The 22,519-nt window shown below is 34.3% G+C and overlaps 1 protein-coding gene across 2 annotated transcripts in view; it reads right to left on the reverse strand.

The window, feature by feature from the left end:
* ASCC3 (activating signal cointegrator 1 complex subunit 3) overlaps nt 1-22,519 on the reverse strand; it is a 344,123-nt gene that overhangs the window by 268,506 nt on the left and 53,098 nt on the right. For both annotated transcript variants that reach the window (XM_004422154.3, XM_087443924.1), the window contains exons 5-8: nt 6,710-6,830; nt 1,811-2,015; nt 952-1,093; nt 243-368 (exon numbers count right to left, since the gene is read on the reverse strand). In XM_004422154.3, coding sequence (XP_004422211.2) covers nt 243-368; nt 952-1,093; nt 1,811-2,015; nt 6,710-6,830 — 594 coding nt within the window. The remainder of the gene's footprint in view (nt 1-242; nt 369-951; nt 1,094-1,810; nt 2,016-6,709; nt 6,831-22,519) is intronic.

Here is a 22,519-nt window from a genome sequence, read left to right on the forward strand (position 1 = left end):
TGAAATTATAGAAATATATACACAAAAATATACATAAATATGTTTAATGTATGAAGGAATGTATGTATATATGTATTTTTTTAAACAAACTCTCCTACTGTACCCCTTTAGTAACCAACTGCATATATCTCTTTACAGTATTAGCCAACTACTAACTTTTAAAAATAATTTTTCTAATACAAATCCATTCATAAAACATACCAAGAATCAAAAATATCAACTTTATAAAATGAACATCTCACCTCATCTAAGTCTTGGATATAAACTGGTTTTTCCTCAAAGCCAACTGGCATTGGTTCACTGTAGGGAATCTTTACTTCTTCATACATCTTGTTATTCTCTCTTTGGATTCCTTCTGGTAAAATCATCTATGAACATCAAAAATTAAAGTCCAATAATAAAAAGTAAAACAACTGCTCTGGTAAAAATTCTTTAATTAAAGCGAGAGAGAGAGAAAGATCACTACTGGTTTTACGACACAGCACGGGTAAATAACAGAGCTAATTTAAAGGAAAACGAGCCTAAACAAAACAAAAACAAACAAAGAAAAAACCATACACACACAAAGCACTCATGCATTGGATATCTCATATATAGACCATATTATGTTGATGAATTTTAAGTATACATTAATTAGATGGTACTCTTGAGGACAAATGTACTCATGTAGCTAGAAAAACTGTGCAATATACAGCATAAAGTTCAGTCAAAAGTTTTAGCAACTGCTAAAACTCAAAAATACAAGTTGCATAAATAATGAAAAGGAGAAGAACAAATATGTTTTAAACAACTACCATGTGCCAAGAACTTTACATACACTGCATTATCTCATTTTCCTCAATATAGTATAGTCAACTACTACTAGAATCACAAAGGGAACAGGGAACATCTACATGTCATTTCCTCAGAATAAACATATTATCCAATAGTGGTCATATACCAGTGACATACCTTTGCACCAGCAATGAATGCTGACGTTTTCATGGCTTCAGCCTGGGAATCATAAACATGGGGATAACGTATTTTTTCAACATCCGTGTCTCTCTGCCTGCTCAGAATGGGACCGCTTCTAGCATTCAAAAGTGCCTGCTCTCTGTTAACACAAAAATAATAGGATAAATCCAAAATTTTTACCTTGCAAAAGAAAGTATATACTAAAACAAGGTCACTATAATAACTATTTCAGGTAGCCTTCATTATAAAAGAGAAGAAATTAAACTACACAAAGGAAGATATTAGCAATCCTGAAATTTTCTGTGTAACCACATAGGAGTCAACACATTTTTAGATAAAATCACTTGATAAGTTTGACTTAATGTTATTTATTTATAATTTTGTTTGTCACACTCCAAAGATGTTCAATAAGGTAAAAATTCCTTTTTTAAACTGGATTTCAGTATTTAAAGACCAAGTGTAATAACGTCTTTATTTCATTTTCCTCCTTCCTACTTCTAAATAACAACACGGGGAAAAGTATTCATTAAGCTAGGAAAGAAAACAAAAGTCTCGAAATAAATTGGTGCAGGCTTCATAAATCTTAACCTAGTGGTGTGTACACAGCACCTAAAAATAGCTTACCGCTATAATCTAAACCTCCCACCTACATGGACGCAACCAAGAATATTCTAATTAAGCAGATCACTGCTTTCTTATCCCAGAAAATCAGGTTTTCATACAACAGAATTCTATTCTTGTAAGAAAACATGAGTAGAAGAATCATCTAAATTGTTTAAACTAAACTAAAAAAGGATAATGATACATAAAAGTAGCAATTACACAAAAGGATTTTCCAGCTTATGGCTTTTATCACCTTTGCATCCGCAATTCCTTAGGATCAAAGCCCACAAGTCCTTCTAAAACTTCTCCATCTTCTCCAGCCTTTTTTTCTCGTCTGGCAATTTTTTTTTCTTCACGGCGATATTGTTTCATTAACTGTTTTTCTTGTTCAGACTGAATAGTGACTTGACAGCCATAATTAGGTTTAGCATTTTCTCCTAAAATTTTTTTGCAATTGTCTAGGAAGCAAATTTAAGAAACATCATATTTTATAAGTTTAACCTTTATGAAAACCATTTCTTCCCCTCACCAAAACATAAGATAGCTCAATGCTCTAACAATTCATTTTTATAAAACTGGCACATTCAATTGTATGTTTTAAGGAGAGCTTTTTTAAATCACAATATCTAAATGATATTACACAGTGGCTTAAGAAAAGTGAGTAGATATTTTCTTCCTACAGACTAAATAGCTTATGTTATAAATTCTCACATATAAGAACAGGAACCTAAAAATTTGATTTTAAAATTCTGACTAATTTCTGTTTATATATTTTCAATAAATATAATAATTATCAATAATTACCATTTACTGTTAACATGATAAAATAAAGATACTCTTTACATATTAGGTATAACTTTTCCCAATATAATAGGCCTTACTCTGTTAAACTGTACGTTACTACCTATACATGAAATAAAATTTATTAACATTAGCTCACAATATATTTAGAAGATGACCACGGCAAATAAAAAGTATTGTCCACCTTTTCACGGAAATACAGTTTTTTCAAAAAATGCAAGAAGCCCAGAACCACTAGGAGGAATCAGGTCAATCAAAGTTCAATGTTTACAACGTATAATTTAAACCTGTGGTTTAGTCAACTCAATATTCAGGAAAAATTTTCTTCTAACAGGATTACCTTCTATGTTTATTTAATCTTTCCAAGTAGTATCAGCCCTAAAAGAACTGATAGGAATGTCATCGAAAGCAACCAAGCCAAAACTCATTTACTGTATTAAGGAACTACTAGATTCCAGGCACTGCTGCTAGGCGAGGATGACAATGAAGAAGGAGACTTGGTACATACTCTGATGGAGCACAGTGCAAGTTATTTTATCAAATTCCAAGATCCAATACAGAACAAGGAAGGAATTAAGCACTGCATCTAGATGGGAAAATTACCCTTCTAATTCATTTTAAGTCAAATCTTCACAATTCTCAGACATTTGTCACTATCTCATTACATGATTTTGAATAAGTCATTTTAACTCGCAATCACATGAAATGACCCCTCTGTATAACACCTTTATAAATCTCAAAAATGAAAGTAAGAAGTAAAGATTTATTGCATCTCAAAATTACGAAATAAAATATAATCCCATCTATATTAGGACTACATTTTACAGTTCTGAATAAAGTATTTTTCTAAGTAAATCTTACACATCTTACTTTCTACGTAAGTCTTATACACCTATTATAATGATTGAATTTACAACCAACTAACTTTCAGCGTTAGAAAAAGAATGTAGCATACTGACAGGTTTCACACGTACTCTGAACTAAAAGAAAAGTTAAACTGTCTGCAGTCACACAATCAGCAACACAGATATTAATCAGAATTCTTTAAATGTGAATAATGCCATGAACTTATTACTAGAAATGAATGTTAAAGATTTTGTGTGGGAAACTAAACACTTTGGGTGACATACTAAATGCTATACTAATGTCATTAACACTTGAAACAAATGTGATAGTAACAAAATACCATTACACATATTTGCAATCATCCAAATAGAGAAATTAAAATTATAAGAAGAAAATATGTCTACCTCATTGATAGCTTTATGAGGCCTCAATCAGAATATACTGGAATCTTCTAAGAGTGAACATAATAGGTAATAAAAAAATCAAGTCATAAAACAGCAAATTATTAAATGTATGGTTCTCCTTGATAGGTTCAGCTAACTGTAGAGACTGACAAGCAGAAATGAAATGAATAAGCTTAACAGTAATTCTAACATAAAATTTTACTGAAGAACGATGTAGAAGCTTGTATCCTTCTAAAATGTCATTATGACAGAAAAAGTCTTGCACAACTACTCAAAATACTGTCATGGACAACATGGGCTAACTTAATTTTTATTTTATGATACACCCTGTACTAAACATTCTCAACATCAGCCCTGAAAACAGAATTTAATTTACAACTATCCTCAACTTAGTGGTCAGTACACTATACCCTCCCTCTTCCCACCTACCTTACATTTCCTGGTTATAAGAACAGAGATAAAGTAGGGTGGATGTATATCTGGATAAAAAGATTCAAAGAAAACCAGTATGAAAGCTAAAAAATGCTAAATAGCAAGAAGCTATTGTTCTCTAAGACCATGATTTTGAGGAACAGAGAAAAGGATGGGACGCAGTTGTCATACTAAGGTAGCTTAATAAAGACTATAAATACAATTTGGCAGTTTTGAGAGAATTTCGAAGGATCATTAAACACAAAACTATATCCAAAGATATAAATGGAGGAAAACAGTGATAAAGTAAAACAAGAGTCTAAAGATTCTTTTCTTCAAGAGTATTTCTCTCTCCCCCAAAATTTAAGAAAAATCATTTTTAACGCATGTACACAAAAAGCTCTACTTCAAAAAAAACTGAAAATATGCCACTTGTCAGCATCTATAAAGAGGACTATGATAACATAGTCCTTAGAAAAAGTTAAAGTCTATTTATTTAATTGCCCCAAATTTTCAATAATATAATTATTATTCTTAGATAGTAACAACATTAATAATGATCCATCATAGAATAAAAGAATAAAAGCAGTTTGAGAAGAGTAGAAAACATTTCAGGGCAGACTGATGATTCAAGTATTTTTTTTCAGGGAAGGATTCGTCCTAAGCTAAGATCTGTTGCCAATCTTCCTCTTTTCTTTTCCCCCTCTCCAAAGCCCCCCAGTACATGGTTGCATATCCTAGTTGTAAGTCCTTCTAGTTCTTCCATGTGAGCCACTGCCACAGCATGGCAACTGACAGGCAGGTGGTGTGGTTCCACAACAGGGAAACAAATCCAGGCTGCGGAAGCAGTGACAGTGCCAAACTTTAACCACTAGACCATCAGGGTTGGCTCTCAAATGTTTGTTTTAATAATTCAAATTTAATATTTGTTTTTAGGTTAAAAAGTGTGTTGCTTTTAAAAAGTTATCCTAATAGAATAAAATTAGTATATAAATGTTATATAAAAATGAACATAACGAGGGGCCGGCCCCATGGCGTAGCAGTTAAGTGCGCGCGCTCTGCTGCTGGCAGCCCGGGTTCGGATCCCAGGCGCACACTGATGCACCGCTTGTCAGACCATGCTGTGGCGGCGTCCCATATAAAGCAGAGGAAGATGGGCACAGATGTTAGCCCAAGGCCAGTCTTCTCAGCAAAAAGAGGAGGACTGGCGTGGATGTTAGCTCAGGGCTGATCTTCCTCACAAAAAAAAAAAAAATGAACATAATGAAACTGCAAGACAACACTAACTCATCATCTACAGCTTCCTAAGAAAATGTGAAGCTGGATTCATTCTGAACTTTTTGTCAATAAACGAGCACTAGTAAAGGTGGAATCAACAAGTATCTCTATATTAACACTTAGGAGGCTGACAAAATGAACACCAAATTCTCAGAATTTATATCTCAAAACTAGACATGTAAACGCATTTCTTTTCTTATGGCAGATACCCATTTTAGATGCTCCTAAACTCTGCTGACTTACTGCAGTATCTGATTACGCACTGTTTAACAGGTGGGAGCCCTCTTAGAGCAAGGCAGTTTACAAGCCTTCAATACACTTAAAGAATCAGGAGACTTGCAGAAAGACAAAGTAGCTCAATTCAATTCTTCCAAGTTTCTAAAAATCTCAAAGCAACTCCAGTAATCAAAGTATAGGCTAAAGGAAATCCATTAGAAATTTTGGATTTAAATCAATGCTGTTTTTATAATTTTCTTTTAGTGCCATACTCAAACATGCAAGGAAAAAGTGACACAACTTACATAGAAGAAGGATAAATGTTGAGTAGTTGGAAGAAGGACATCTAATTTCTTATGTTCGTGTACTTTTTAAAAATTCCAAACTATTTATAAGACTGGCAAGGAGTATTTGGGTAAAGGCAAGAAATTCAATTTTCCTGCTCATCACCTAAAACCTGAGTTTGGCATCAATTGTGTCACAGTAAGTCAGGCATTTTTTTATAATTTTGGCTTCCTAAACAACTCTCCCTAATTCTTCTGGGATTTGTAAATATATGTAACACACAGCAATATAAATGTTCAATTTGCTGAGTGTGATAACTGTACTGCGGTTAAGTAGGAGACTCTTATCGTTCTTAGATGTACACTGAAGGTTTTAGAGGTGAAGTATTATGAAGTCTGCAACTTACCAGTCATTGTTGAGCAAAAATTTTAAATATAAGTGCATGTGCGTGTGTGTGTGCATGCGCGTGCGCGTGTGTATTATAATGAGAGAAAGAGAGGGAGGAAGCAAAATGGTGAATCCATATGAAGGATATGTGAGTGTTCATTGTACTATCCTTGCATCTTTACTACAGGTTTGAAAGTTTTCAAAATAAAAAGTTGAGAAAAACTTATAACAGTACTTGGCCCACAGTAAGTACTACACGTATTCGCTTTAAAAAAATTTTTTTTGTCTATTTAAATTTTCTGCAAAAAAAATGCCATACCTAAACATAATCTGTGCTGTAACACCCTTTTTTAGGGCACTGATATTTGTTTCATAATCTGCCATATCTAAAATCTACTTAAAAGGATGCTATCAGTAAATTATATAATAGACCGAAAGATACTAAAAGTATAATTATAATTAAAAGATTTGCTAATCAATGAATCTTTCCCTTATATTAGAATTACCACTGAATATTTTCTTACCTTGAAGAGCCTGCAACTTATGATCATTTGAAGAATTAAGAAATCTATCCACAATTGTAATTCTGTTCTGGAGGAGCTTCTCAATAAGTTCAAGTCCATCAGGTCCCAGCAGTTCAAATAGCTTTATAAGAGGAGGAAAATCAAAACAACCTGTTACCTCAAAATTAACTTTTTCAAATTATTAAAACTATTCTACAAAGGTGTGAAGCAAAACTAATACAGAAGTATGCAAAAGTAATTAGAAAAAAATAGTAACTTAGGAAAGAAAAATAACTCTTCATATTGCTAAGGGGCTCTCAGCTTTATAAAGGCTATCAGTCATCTGCAATTACATAATTAAACAGCACTATTCAATTTCTAAATTATGATTTATATATACAACTCTAAATCACACAATAACAAATTCTTACACGGTTTTTCTTGGTATAACCAAATGAAATTGTAAAATATATTTGCTTTTTCACATACTGTTCTGGTTTTCTCAGAGTCCAGAGTACCATTTGTCTTACAACGTACTACATAACAGCTATCATTTTAAAGAACCATCATGAAGTTTTAATAACTCATGACATGCCAAACTTTTACTGCTTAATAAATAATTATTATTTTACTAAATTTATTTTATTAAATTTGTTTTATTAATCCTTAATTAATAACTAATATTTAATGCTTAATAAATCTGAAATCTAAAATACAGTACTGCAAGTGCTTTATGTAATTTCATAGAAGGTTTCCATGCATATTCTACTCTCCTATACAGATGGCCTGCCAAAGATTAAGTTAATTCCAGAGTCACAGAACCAGTTTTAGGATTTAGAGAATTTTAATTACATAACTGTATGAAATAACTGTTCCAGAAAGCCTTTTGATTTCCTCAAGTATGGTTCAGGGATATATTTTCTTTTCCTGCCCAGAAATGGTATACTCTAATTTTACATGTGAAGATTTTATATTGACCAAATTTTGTTTTCAGAGAAGCCACAAAAATCAAACCACAATTAAAAGTAGGAATTTATGTAGAGTATACATGAGAGGTTAAATATTAAATAAATATTTTCTTTTTGCTGTTCATTTTACTGACATTATCGACACACAAGGCCACCAAGGTCCCAATCACGGAACAGCTCTACTTTTGGGCAAAGCATCATGGAAAATACTGGTGCCTCAATCACTCTCACCTTGGCTCATTAGGCAGTGATTCCACACAAGGAGAGGCAAGCCAAGGAGAACTTAGGCTACTGCCCACCCCTTCCATCAAGTATTCAGCTCCTAAACCAGGAGTGTCATCAGAGAGAAGCTTTCCACCGTCCCCAGCTCCAGAGTTCTGCCTCAGAGATTTTGCCTGGCAGAGAACTAGGCCACAAAACAGAAAGATCCCCATGTCTTCCAAAGGAACTGACCTCCTTTGTAATAAGGCATGAAGTTAAAGCCTAAGGACTATCTCAAAAACAGCAGGGGTTCTGGTGAACCACAATTAGAAGATTCAGAGAGTCAACAACTAGGTTGCAGGAGAGAACTGAGGAAAGAGACAACTGGAAGGAGCTCTTTTTGGGTGAGAATGCGTATCAACAGTGACCTCTGGAATTATTTCTTCCAAGGGGCCACAAATTTATTGGATTAGTTTGTGGAGTAATTTATGCCCCCAGGCATTTTTGCAAATAGAGTGATCATCTGGTAAAAGTTTAATAGCCAGGTATGATCAGGGAAAATGAAGAAGACGGTCTTGCCAAAACTACTTTCATCCCAGGGTGACTGTAGGTATAGCCAGAGGTGTGGTTCCTTGAGGAACAACATCAGAAGCTAAACACTGTGGGGTGAGTGTGGGAGGAACTGTCCGAGGAACTGTCCACACTAAAAGAATCCAGCTAGTCGTTAAACAAATAAGGAAATAACAATAACAAGCCCTGGAGGTGGCAGATTAGATGAAATGGACAAATTTCCTTGAAAGATACAAACTACCAAAATTAACTCAAGAAGTAACAGACAATCTGAATAGACCTATGTTATGAGAGGTTCGGGGATTCGATCAGAGACGTAAAAGAAACTTTCCACTCCAAACAAATGGACTGAAGGTATACTTTATTATATAGAGGATAGTAAAGGCGATAGTCCGCAAACAGATCCGAATAGGTCAAATAATAAGAGGGGAATAACACCAGCTTGACTGGAAAGGGAAAACATCCACATCGGCTGAGATAGCAGCAGATCCGAATAGGTCATATAATAAGAGGGAAAAACATCAGATCCATCGGAAAGGGAAACACCAGATCGACTGAAGGGAAATGGCACAAATCAACCGGAAAGAGAAACACCAGGTTGACCGAAAGAGAACACATCAGATCAATTACTTCACAATAAATCAATTACTCACAACATCCACGCCCCACTGCCAGGAGTGTCCTGTCAATCCACACGGCTGGGCAAGGATCACACGTCCTGGGCAAGGTGTCCCTTCCACAGGTGGAACTCTCACCGGGTCTCAGTCTCCAGCAGTTTATATAAGCAGTTACAGAGTTTACAGAGTAAGCATCTAGTGTTCCCACGCACAAATGGTTATCAGTGGCGTACGTGCACTGAGACCCTTGGCTAACGTCCCAGCCCAGTAATTGTGTACGTGCATTGTTCTCTTTGGTTATTGTCTTAGCCCAGCACAGATGGCCAGTCCATCCTCTGCTACAACGCTCCAAGAGCCTTGAAATGTTACAACTTGCAACTCTCTCTGTGGGAGAAGGGCCAGTTCCCACCACACAGAAAGCAGCTTTTATATTTCTTTTTGTGCTGGTGGCTGTAGGTCAATGGAGCGGCCAAACATGGCTGTACTCATGTCAAGACAACCTATAACAAGTGAACAATTGAATTAGTAATCAAAAACTACCCACAAAGAAAAGTCCAGGTCCAGATGGCTTCACTTGTGAATTCTACAAAGCATTTAAAGGAGTTAATACCAATTCTTCACAAACTCTTCCAAAAAATATGAGAGAACACGTCCCAGTTCACTTTATGAGATCAGTATTACCCTGCCCTCCAAACAAATACATTACAGAAAGCTTTCAGACCAATGTCTCTTAGGAATATGGACACAAAAATCCTCATTGAAATACAATACCAGCAAACTAAATCCAGCAATACACAAAAAGAATTACACACCATGACAACACGAGATTCATGTCAGGAATATAAGGTTGGTTCAACATAAGAAAAGCAATTCATGTATTATATTGTATCACAGAATAAAATACAAAAAAAATCACATTATCAGCTCAACAGATGCAAAAAAAATCATTTGGCAAAATCCAACACCCTTTCATAATAAAAATACTCAACAAACTAGAAAGAAACTTCCACAATGTGATAAAAGGCATTTGTGAAAAACCCACAGTTAACATCATACTTAATGGTAAAACACTGGGTACTCACCCACTAAGAACAGAAACAAGACAAGAAAGTTCATACTCACAACTTCTATTGAACACTGTACTGGAGGTTCAAGCCAAGGTAATTAGGTAAGAAAAAGAAATAAAAGGCATCCAGATTGAAAAGGAAGAAGTAAAACTATTTCTGTCAGTAGATCACATGACCTTTTATGTAGAAAATACTAAAGAATCCACTAAAATACTACTAGAAAACAAGTTAAGTTTTCAAAGAGCGTGCCAAGACCATTCAGTGAGGAAAGATCAGTCTTTTCAATAAATGATGCTGGGACAACTGGCTAGCCACATGCAATAGAGTAGCGTTAGACCCTTATATATCATACACAAAAATTAACTCAAAAAAGATCAGTGATCTAAATGTAAGAGCTAAACTTATAAAACTCTTAGAAAAAAACATAGAAGTAACTTTCATGGCCTTAGATTTGGTAAAGGATTCTTAAATATGACACCAAAAGCATGAGCAACAAAAGAAAACATAACTTGAACTTCATCAAAATAAGAAACTTATCTGCTTCAAAGAACACCATTAAGAGAGTAAAAAAAACAACCTACAAAATGGGAAAAAATATTTGCAAATCATATATCTGATAATGGACTTGTATCCAGAATACATAAAGCACTCATTACTAGTAAAAAGGCAACCAAGGAAAAAAAGCATAGGATCTAAATTTATCCAAGGAAAATATATAAATGGCCAATAAGCACATGAAAAGATGATTCACATCATTAGTCATCAGGGAAATGCAAATCAAAACCACAAGAAAGGCTATTTAAAAAAAAAAAATAGTAAGGGTTGGCACGGGTGTGGAGAAAACTAGAACTCGCATACACTGTTTGTGGGAATACAAAATCCTACAGCCACTGTGGGAAACAATTTTCTGGTTCCTCAATAAGTTAAACAGAGAATTACAATACGTCTCAGCAATTCTACTCCTAGGTATATACCCCAAACAATTTAAAATGTGTCCAAACAAATATGGCTATTCTCAATAGCCAAAAGGTAGAAACAACCCAAATGTCCATCAACTAATGCTGGATAAACAAAATGTAGTATATTCACACAACAGAACATTACTAAGCCATAAAAAGGAATGAAGTAGTATACAATGTGGACGAACCTTGAAAGCGTTTTGCTAAGTGAAAGAAGCCAGTCACAAAAGACCACATATTATAGGATTCCATTTATATGAAATGTCCAGAATAGGGAAATCTCTCGATACACAAAGTAGATTAGTGGTTGTTTAGGGCTGGGGTGGGGGGCAGTAAGGAGGAAAGTAGCTAAAGATTTAGAATTTCTTTTTGACGTGATGAAAATGCTCTAAAATCGACTATGGTGATGGTTGCACGTATCTATAAATATACTAAAAACCACTGATTTATAAGCTTTAAATGGATGAATTGTATGGTATGTAAATTATCTACCAATGAAGCTCTTTTTTAAAAATTATGAATGAAAATGACTTCAAATACTAAAAATAACAAGAATTGCTTAGGATTGAAAGATAAAGATTAAAATTTTCCTGATAAGCATTTTAAGTAAGTGTTTTGAATTGCTGTTAATCAGACACAAGCCCTGTGCTTAAGGTTAAGGGTGATCTTAAAGAACCAGCAAATTCAAAAAAGGTAACTTTTCAACACATACCAACAGTTACTTTCCCCTCACATTCCAAACAAATTGTAGTAGGAAATGCTCTCTACATACAGTGTGAAACATCTTTTATATCCTATCAACTCTCAAAGAACGTCTTACTTCTCAAATTGAGCCCATTTCTTCCATAAGAAAATTATCATGGCAAAGTTACCCTTTACATACTCTTAGCTACTCAAGGTTTCTTAATCATCACACACGATAATTAGAGATTCAGAAATTTTTAGTCCAAAACATAATTTTAGGAAACCACCAGCATATTTGGAAGACAACTTCTAATGTAACATCCCAGGTGTAGGATCAGAGCACAAAGAGCACATTATTTCTTAAAAATAACACACCTAAAACCTAGGAAAAGAGACAAGAAGGCTGTTTTGCTCTGAATAGCAGGACTTAAATAACTCTAAGATGAAGAATCCCCAGCAGAATTCTGAGATCAGCTGCCATCAGATTTAAAGCAATCCCAGAGTTACGCTTTCCCTAACATTTGCCATTTTCATCCACATTGAGAGCAGGTGCAGTTCTCATTCAAGATTTGCACTACAAACTAATTTGGCACTGCGAGTGACTGTTTGCAAAGGTACAGCTGTCTGGATCACTGCTCTATGCACTGACACAAGTTCCAGAAGCTATCAAACTGAGAAAAAAGAGGAAGGGAAAAGTTAGCTGTGGGTACAGAAACAGACATCAACTACAGAGGTAAATAAAAAAAAAAAGAACCCAGCTCTCAAACAATAAAAAGGCAAGTCCACTATCCTGGCTATAAATTTAGGATACAAGATTTAGAGTAGACACAATAGGCATAGACAGGTAACATCCTTTCCCTGGCAGATGTTGTTAAAGCCATTATTATCTATTAAGGTACTTCTCAAAAGACAACGGTTCTTAGAGTTCTTATTGTTACTATAAATCCTTTTCTTATTAAATTATTAAAGTAGTTCTTCATAAAATTAAAATAACGAATGGAAACAGTCAAAAAATTAACCAACAGATTACGTTCCTGAGATGCCAAAAAAAATTATTTCAGAACACGTACAAACTAACTAAAACAGCATTATGTACTTCCTCCTTGTTTTACAACACTTTTAACGTATAAATGTAGTTTGTGAATCTCTCAGGAAAGGTAATCCTCACTTTCCACTGTATTGTGAATTACATCATTTTCATTCCAATAGGAACAATGCTATATTCCCAACACAGTATCAAATGAATCACAGATATTACATCATCATAAAAGCAAAATATAAAGTAATGATAATCCTTTAAATAATATATCATGGAAAATTATACTAGAAATCCTATGAAAATTGGTTTAAAAAGAGAGATATAATGGGCCTAAATAATAACTATAAACATATTCTCAAACTGGAATGCAGAGATATGCTGAGCATTTATAAACCACAGAATAAACACGACAAACATACTTGGATTATGGAATTACTCAAAGATTTAGAGGCAAAACATTATTTCCAAGTAAAACACAATTCTGATCATGTTAATGTCCTGTTTGAACCCTACTTCTCAGGTTAGTCAAAAAAATGTTGAACAAATAAAGTATTTAATCACTAAAAAAGGCTGCAAAACAAATAAAATTTCAATATGAACAAAAGGTATGTCAGTTCCATTCTTTTTCCATCTAATCAATATTAAAGAATTCATTAAAAGTCAAAAATAAGTCTATTTGGAGTTCCAAAAAGACCTCTTTCAAAAGAGACACCAACAATTTTCCATATCAAATAGTCAATGGGCATTCTGAAAAACAGCCAGCAATGCACAGTAGGCACAATATCTTGATGTCAGTGAGGTTTCCTTTGGATAACAATATGTTTAGGTGGATTGTGGTATTAATCTCAATATTGAGATCAGCCACTAAAGTTGTTCTTCAAGGCTTGGCCATGGTTCTGTCCAGTTCAAAGTTTTCTAAACGATATATAAACTAGAAGACATAGTAAATCAAATTTGTTAAAGTGTTAATATAGGGCATGATAGAATCAAGATTTTTAAATTTTCTAAATCGTCTGATATAATCTGGCCAGACCTAAGAAGTAACAGATGTAAATATAAAACTCCACAATTAGGTTTAAAAAAAACTCATGCATACTTGCACAAGATGGAGAAATTTGGTCTCACAAATAAATTCCTAAGGAAAATTCTGAAAAGTAGGCTCAATGTGAATAAAAAATGCAATGAAGGCTAGGAAAAAATTTAATGTCTTAATAGTAATATAATATCTCAAAAACCACATTTAGCATCTCCAAGGATACTACATTAATTGAACCACATTTAGAATGCTGAGTTCAATTCTCATCTTTACTTTTTAAGATGGTTACTATAAAAAATTAAAGTGTAGAACATGAAAAACAAAGTAAAAATAAGATATATCTATGCAAACTTTCTCAATAGCAGATCTATTATCATCCATTCTGTTTGAGGGATACTCATTCATAGATTTCCTAAAGATAAAGACAATGAATATTATTCTGGGGGCTGGCCTGGCGGCCTAGCAATTGAGTTAGCACACTCCACTCTGGCGGCCTGGGGTTCGCCAGTGCAGATCCTGGGTGCGGACCTACACACTGCTCATCAAGCCATGCTGAGGCAGCATCCCACACAGAAGAGCTACAACTCTACAACTATGCTACACAACTATGTACTGGGGCTTTAGAGAGAAAAAATGAAAAAAAAAAAAGGAGGAAGATTGGCAACAGATGTTAGCTCAGGGCCAATCTTCCTCAAAAAAGAAATTACATTAAAAAAAAAAGAATATTATTCTGGCCTCATCTTCCTTGATCTTCCTCCATGCATCATTCCACATTGCTAAATACTCCTTATCCTTCTAGAAACACGCTTTTCCTTTGATATCCTGGACACATTACTCTTCTGAAATGTGTCCTACCACTCTAGCTGCTACCTTCCTGTCTCCTCTTCAGGCTCACTTTGAGTATTAAATGTCGGAGCTCCGTAAGGCTAATCCTAGGCTGTCTCTTACTTTCACTCCATATTCTCTCCTTCCCTGTTCACAGGTGAGCCCTTAGCTTTCATTAGCACGCATATGCTTCAATTTATACATCCTTCTCAGAACTCTACTCCGAGCTCCATTTACCTAACTGCCCAGTCATCATCTCCACTTGGAGGTCTCAAGGCCTCTCACAATCTACATGTCCAAAACTATCTCATGGTGTTCTACCCTCTTCACTCTTTTCTAAGTGTTCTCTATTTCCATGAATGGCTTTGCCATCCTTCCAGTTACACAAGTCAAAGGCCTAAAATGCATCCTTAACACCTCCTTACCCCACCATACAAATCCCCACCCCTGTCATCCAATCCACTACCAAGTCCTCTTGATCTTTACTACTAAACAGATTTCCAAGTCTTTCTGCTTGTCTCTTTTAACCTCCCAAACATTTACTGCTTACACCACCCAAAGGGCTTCCTAAATGGTTTTTGCACATCTAATCCAAAACACATATCAATCCATTCTCCACATAGCAACCAGAGTGAATTTTATGAAATGCAGTTCTGATCAATGTATGCTACCTCCCCTCCGTCCCTTGCCAACAAACTCTGCAATCGTTCTCCATTGCTCCAAAGATGAAGTATTGAATTGAACTAAACATAGAACCAGAACCTCAAAACATCAGTGTTAAACTAAGATTCAAAAATACTGAAGTATATTAAATCACATTGCTCTGACTAGAAAGAATTTTAATACAATTAATAAAGTTAAATATTATTTTTAAAACAGCATCCTTACAAATTTTCCATTTCTATGTATGTTTTATAATGAACATAAGGCATAATAGTGTATGTATATAATTTAAAATTAAATAACTACATTTATATCAAGGATGCATTATCGAAAATGGTTAGAACTAGGGAGGATCAAAAAAGTTTGGAAACTAATCATTCTGTTATAAAAGTTTTTGACAACATAACAGTTTTCTGACCTGGGTATGTCTTATAATCAATGTCTATACGTAATATACTATTTTTTCTAAAAATGTTATTAAATGAATGGTGTTTCTGAAAATTGTCAGTGCTTCACAGAATCCAAGAAAATACAGATTATGTATAATCCACTGATACCATCACTGATCATATTTTCAAAATTTCTATTGTGTAACTGCTTTCTAAGTCAGCAACCTAGTCATTACTTCATATTACCCCTTGTCAGTTAACTTAATACTTTACCAAATTTATGAATGCTGGTATTTCACAGCAGTTTAGAGTAGGAGGAGTCAATCAGGGCTCAAATCGTGAGCCTACTGCTCACTAGCTTTAGGAGCTTAGACATCCTCTCTGAGCCTCTATGTTCTCACTTGTATAGAGTACATACATACCCTTCAAAGAGCTGTGATGTGAACTAAATAATGCACGTAAATGTATTCAACACGGTGCCCTGCATGTAATAAGCAATTAACTTTAGGTGTTTAGTATTATTAAAAAATCATTATCAAATAAAGAAGAAAAGTACACAAAATAATTTGTATCATGATAATAATGATAACAATACCTAACCTTTGTACACTACTTATGTCCTAGGCAAGATATTAAGCGTTTCACATACAAAGCACATATTTTCACGCTGTCTTGATCTGAAGAAATATTCAATGAATTTTTGCTAAACATATATAACACTGATGCATTTGTCATTTAAAAGCAATCAACCCCCCACTGGGGCCGGCCTGGTGGCGCAGTGGTTACGTGCACGCATTCCGTTTCGGCGGCCCAGCGTTCGCAGGTTCAGATCCCGGGCGCGCACCGCCACACCACTTGTCAAGCCATGCTGTGGCGGCATCCCATATAAAGTAGAGGAAGATGGGCAAGGATGTTAGCCCCGGGCCAATCTTCCTCAGCAAAAAAAAAAGAGGAGGATTGGCAACAGATGTTAGCTCAGGGCTGATCTTCCTCACACACAAAAAAAGCAATAAACGATCACTTGTTGGGAAATAAATGAACACATAAATATTAACAAAAATATCTGATATGCATGTTTACTTCAGCATTTTTTTCAAGGAAGTGTGCTCATGATGGTAATATGTGAATGAGTATATTCTAACTCCAATTTCTGCTGCTAAATTATTCATGGTTCAATGGTGAAATTAAATACAATATCTCCTGGTGCTCTGTAAAAAGCAGCACTAGGTTTGAAACCACTGCTACAACTAAAACTTCAGTCATTGGTTAGATCACAGCTTCCTAGTTAACTTTCCTGCCGACCACCAGTATGTCTCCACTTCAATCTATTACATCCTATAACCAGATGAATCTTCCTTATAGTCAGCTTTCACATACACCTTCCCAAGCAACTACACTGTGGTCATCTAAGCTCAGTTTGCAAGGGGCCTTCAAGGACATCTAAGCAAAGCTCCCATAAAAGCAGTAATTACTGCCATGGGAGGGCAGAATAACAGGACAGTTGAGAACATGGGCGTGGAGTCAGAGAGAACTAAGTTCAGTTATCAATTCTGTCCATTCCTAGTTACATGACTATAACTTTCCTAAGTTAGGGCAACTTTCCTAAGCAATCTGAGCCACAGCTTTCTGGTGTCTGACAATAAGTGCTCAAAAAATACTTACTGCTATTATTCACAATTTTTTTCCTGGCTAATGAACATCCAGCACAACTCAGCCAGCAGGAAACTATCTTACAAGGCAACTCATGTCACTGCTAGAAAACACCAATCATCAAAAACTCCTTCCTTACGTTGAGTCCTATCAGTCTATCTTTCACCCATCACTCTGGCTGTGTCCTCTGTGGTTACAGAGAACGATCTTAGTAACATTTCTACAAGACAGCCCTTCAAATATTTGAAGATAAGGCCAAGTAAAATGCTAGGCACACTTCACTCAAGTTCTTCCTTTTCCAGGTAAACATACATCAATTCCTTACTATTAGTCATATAACTTAGTTTCTAGATGATTCTTCATCTGGGTTCCTTTGGAAATGGATGTTTTACTGAGCTTCTTAAAAAAATGGCACCCAAAACTTAATATTTCATAATATTTCAAATATAATTTGACCAGGGCAGATCACAGAGATTGTAACAACTTTGGACTAGATGTTAAACTTTTCTGAACATAGCATAAGTTGGTAACAGCATCACACTGTTGGCTCAAACTGCATGTGTAGCCAAGTAAAAACATTTGGTTTTAGGTTTTTTCCACATGAATTCCTAGGAGGCCAAGATTCCCATGTCCTGTACCTTAATTTTTAAGCCCAGAATTTCAAATGGATCCCTTATAAAGTTCACTTTCTTCCTGTTTCTTCTTTTCAGTCTTTTGAGAGCTTTCTAAATCCAGATTCTGGCATCCATCATAGCAGTAAACACCATCAATGCTGAATCTGTTCTGAACACAAGTTTGATAACATGCCTTCATGAAAATTATTGGTTGAAGTACTGAGAACAGGACAAAAGCAAAAAAGCGCAGGATAAAGAATGAAGACCTGACTCCAAACTGGCAATGAACCAATATTTAGAGTAAGGTTTTTCAATCAACTGTTAACTCTAACTGTATTAATCACTGGCTGACATTTCTCTATCTTGTTTGTCTAATTGAGATACTTTCCTAATACTGTAGCCACTAGTCACATGAGGCTATTTATATTCTAAGTAATTACCATTAAACAAAATTTAAAATACAATTCCTCAGTCACATTAGCCACATTTCAAGAGATCAACAGCCACATGAGGCTAGTAGTGGCTACCATGTTGGAGAACAAATAAAATATTTCAATCATCACAAAAAGACAGCACTAGTTTAGAAGATATTTTGATTCTACTGTAAAATTTTCTGCTGATATCTAAATAGAATATGTTTATATAGCATAATTTATCTGTCTAGTTGTATCATGCTATCAAATTAGATTTGTTTTTTTAAAGCCTATAGTTTTACATTAGAGTTCATTCTTTGTGTTGTACATTCCACAGGTTTTGGCAAATGCAATGACTATAATGACATGTATCCATCATTGCAGTATCATAAAGAATAGATTCACTGACCTAAAAATGCCCCGTGCTCCACTAATTCATCCCTTTCTCCCTTCCCCCGAACTCCTGGCAACCACTGATCTTTTGATCAGTTGATCTTTATCTCCAGGGTTTTGCCTTTTCCAGAATGTCATACAGTTGAAATCACAATGATGTAGGCTTATCAGATTGGGTTCTTTCCCTTAGCAATATTCATTTAGCATTCGTCCAAGTTTTTCATGGCTTGATAGCTCACTTCCTTTTATCACTGAATAATATTCCAATGTATGGATACAGCACAGTTTGTTTATCCCTTCTCCTACTGAAGGATATCTTGATTGCTTCCAAGTTTTGGCAACTTTGTCTTTATTTTTTATTTCATTAAATTCTGCTCTTACATATATTACCATATCCATAAAAATATGCAAACAAATCCTACACAGAGAAAAGCTGAAAGAATACTACTAAACTATGTTTATTTTTATCTTTTCCAACTTTTCTATAATAATAAACATATATTACTTAATCAGAAAATATTTTATTTTCAAATAATATAAACTAGATTCTAAAATACCAATTTTTTCACTTTTTTGTCTGCTAAGTACACAAAGCATCACTAACTTAATAAATAAAACAGGTTTTCACACATTTACCATATTTGGAATGAACACTAGAAATTATATAAACAAAAACATCTCATCATGTAGACAAATCAGCTGATAACTAATATTACAAGGACCAATGATTAGACAATTTAAACTTTATCTCCTCTATCAAATCTTATTTTCCAAATGAAAAATCTTTTTTATCAAACACAATTTAAGCACATGGGAATCATGCTGACATACAGCATTTTCTGAAAAATCTTATCACTGAAAAATTATTTTCGTATTAATAATTACAAAATTAATAACTGCTAATTACTTCATAATAGCAATAAATGTTTTAACAATTTAAGCATTTGAGTTAATAAGGAAATTCGTTAGCCTAATATCTAACTGGAACTAGTTAAAGAGGGATGGAGGCACAGTAAGCGCAGGGTATCCATTAAATTCTTTTCAAATAGAAGAGACATGGCATTTTGAACTAAGCTAGTTAGGAAAGGAAACAGCAGCTTACATGCAGAAATTAAAAATTTGCTTGAGCATTTACATGACCAGATTTATAAAATGGAGCAAATGGGTGAGGTATTACTTTTCAAGTAAGCTTATTTCTTTGTATATCAAAATAAAATGAGTATTTTTCACAGAAAGCAATCCCTATAACTCCTCATATACACATTTAATATTTGTATGAGAATTATTTATTACGTTTCATGGTAGACTGGTAATATGCAAGCAATAATGTTTACCCTCTTTCTTTATTGGCACAGACAATAAAAATCACAGAATTTATCAGGTGACCTTTCTATCTGGGGGATTTGCAAGGTGCTAAACTCTCTACACAGAAATGCAATCGTCAGGAATATTGTATCACACATCACTTTTTCTAGGTATCGGCTGATATATAAAAGGCATAAGTAACTAAGTTATGAGAACCAGCACTCACATAAAACTAGAGATAGGGTTAAAGTACCAAAATAAAGCAAGATACAAATAAGGCTTGACAATAATATAAGTAACAATGAGTTCCTGATTTGTGTTTTATTCCTCCAGAATCATCAAAATACTTATAAAGGCTATAGTTAAGTTTTTTTTATTAAAACAACATAACCATCACGATTAATTTTCCATTATCTTGAGCAAACTTAAGATTTCAATTTTAGCCCTAAGCAGGAAGAATAGTTGAGTTGGTCACTGATTGTGACAGTACAATTGGCATGTAAATTCCACATACTGAATTTAGTTATTCTACTATTTTCAAGTTTAGAATGTTTATAAATAGCTAAAACCTTATGTTTAAGGGTTTAAACATAACTTTATGTTAAACATAAATTGTTGTTTGTTACAATAAAAAATATGATCCTATAAAGATAAGTCATTTCTCATTTAAAAAAAAAACTATATTTTACTTTTAAATTTCTTATTAAAATTATCTTGAAGAAACCCCTTCCCTTTTATGCTTAAGATACGAAGGAGGATGCCTTCGAAAGAACAAGTATTAGCGATTAAGATGAAGAAGAAAAGATGGCACAAAATTCTTGCTTTAATGCACCTCCTATGGTAAAATAGAAAAAGAGAAAAACCTAAAAGACATTTCAAACTTAAAAACAAGACAAATATCTCCCTGCACCAGAAACTAAGCAAAGAAGGCAAAGCACTGAATAGGGCTAAAGTGATAAATTGGGCTCCAGTTCTGGACAGCAAGCCAGGAGTGTGGCTCCTGCGCCATATAATGTGGGAACTAGAGTGAGGCTTAGCTGAAGCCAGAGCATGGGCATGGGGCTCCCCTGTTCATGAGAAAGGGTATGAAAAGAACTACTTCCAAAATGAGACTCGGGGCCACACTACAATAGGAATCTAAGACAGGGAGCTGGGGGAACATGGTGGGGAGAAGCTACAAATCACCATCAGCCTAAAAATTAAAATTCTAAAACATGTGAAGAAATCCTACACTAAAAATGATAGCCAACAAAATCAACAACAGAATATAAACTCACTCCAAAAGAAAGGAATATGGAACAATATGACAAAGTCTTTAAAATACGTAATATTATGAAGCTCAAAGAGATCAACAAAGCAGTTGCTTCCATTAAAATAATTTATGAAACAAAACAGGGCATATGGGAACACTATACTTTTTGCTCAATTTTTCTGTAAACTCAAAATTGCTTGGAAAAAAGTCTATTCATTAAAAAAGAGATGGTATACAATTCAAGAAAATAAGAACTATAAAGCTATCAATCAAGGTGATTATTCTCTTACTGTAGATAAATTTTTGTGAAGTTGAAGGATTATCCACTTGTGGTTTAAACAAACACTACCTAGCAAGATGCCTTATATATAAAAGGTACTTAACAAATCTTTGTGAAGAAAACAATAAGCAATGAAAAGAGGGAATTAATGATCAACATGGTGTTGTTTTCCATCAGCATTAGTCATCAGGTCATAAAATACACATGCCTTTTGGAATTTCTCATTGGGATCTATTTTATTTTTCATATATAATAAGTGTCCTTGAGGTCACTACATCTTTAGAGTATTTCAAATGTTATCATGATTATTATTGATAGCATATGAAAATAAGTAGTTGTAAACAGATTAAAAATTTTAAAGAAGAAACCCATTTCCATTGTGAAATAAATACATCTGTTATAACTGCGTGTAACTAGAAGGCTATCAGGCTTGTCCCAACCTCTTACATATCTAAAGATTGGAAAACTGCCAGAAGTCTTATCATTTAAAACGAATACATGCTATATGAATATAAGCTAAAACATATGTGGGGAAAAAAATACAGAGAAGGGCAGCAAAACCAAAAGCTGGTTCTCTGAAAACAAAAAATACTTCTCTAGCAAAAATGAGGAGAAACGTAGAGAAAAGGCACACAGAAAGGAAGAGGCAACATAGCTAAAAGCTAGTGTAAATTTTTTTTTAAGAGGACATAAACTTTATAGCAGAAAGCCTGAGTACTCATATGAAATGGCTAATTTCAAATAAATATACAATTATCAAACTTGATTTAAGAACAAACAGAAAATCTGAATAAACCGACAACTACCAGAAAATTTGAATTGGTAACCAAGGCCTGCCCTCCAAAAAGACACCAAGCTAGACAGTGTTAGAAGCATACTAATATCAAATTTTCATGAAAGAGATCA

This window comes from Ceratotherium simum, chromosome 19 (assembly GCF_057802395.1).
Source record: "Ceratotherium simum simum isolate JZ-2026a chromosome 19, ASM5780239v1, whole genome shotgun sequence".
NCBI classification, from domain to species: Eukaryota; Metazoa; Chordata; class Mammalia; order Perissodactyla; family Rhinocerotidae; genus Ceratotherium; species Ceratotherium simum.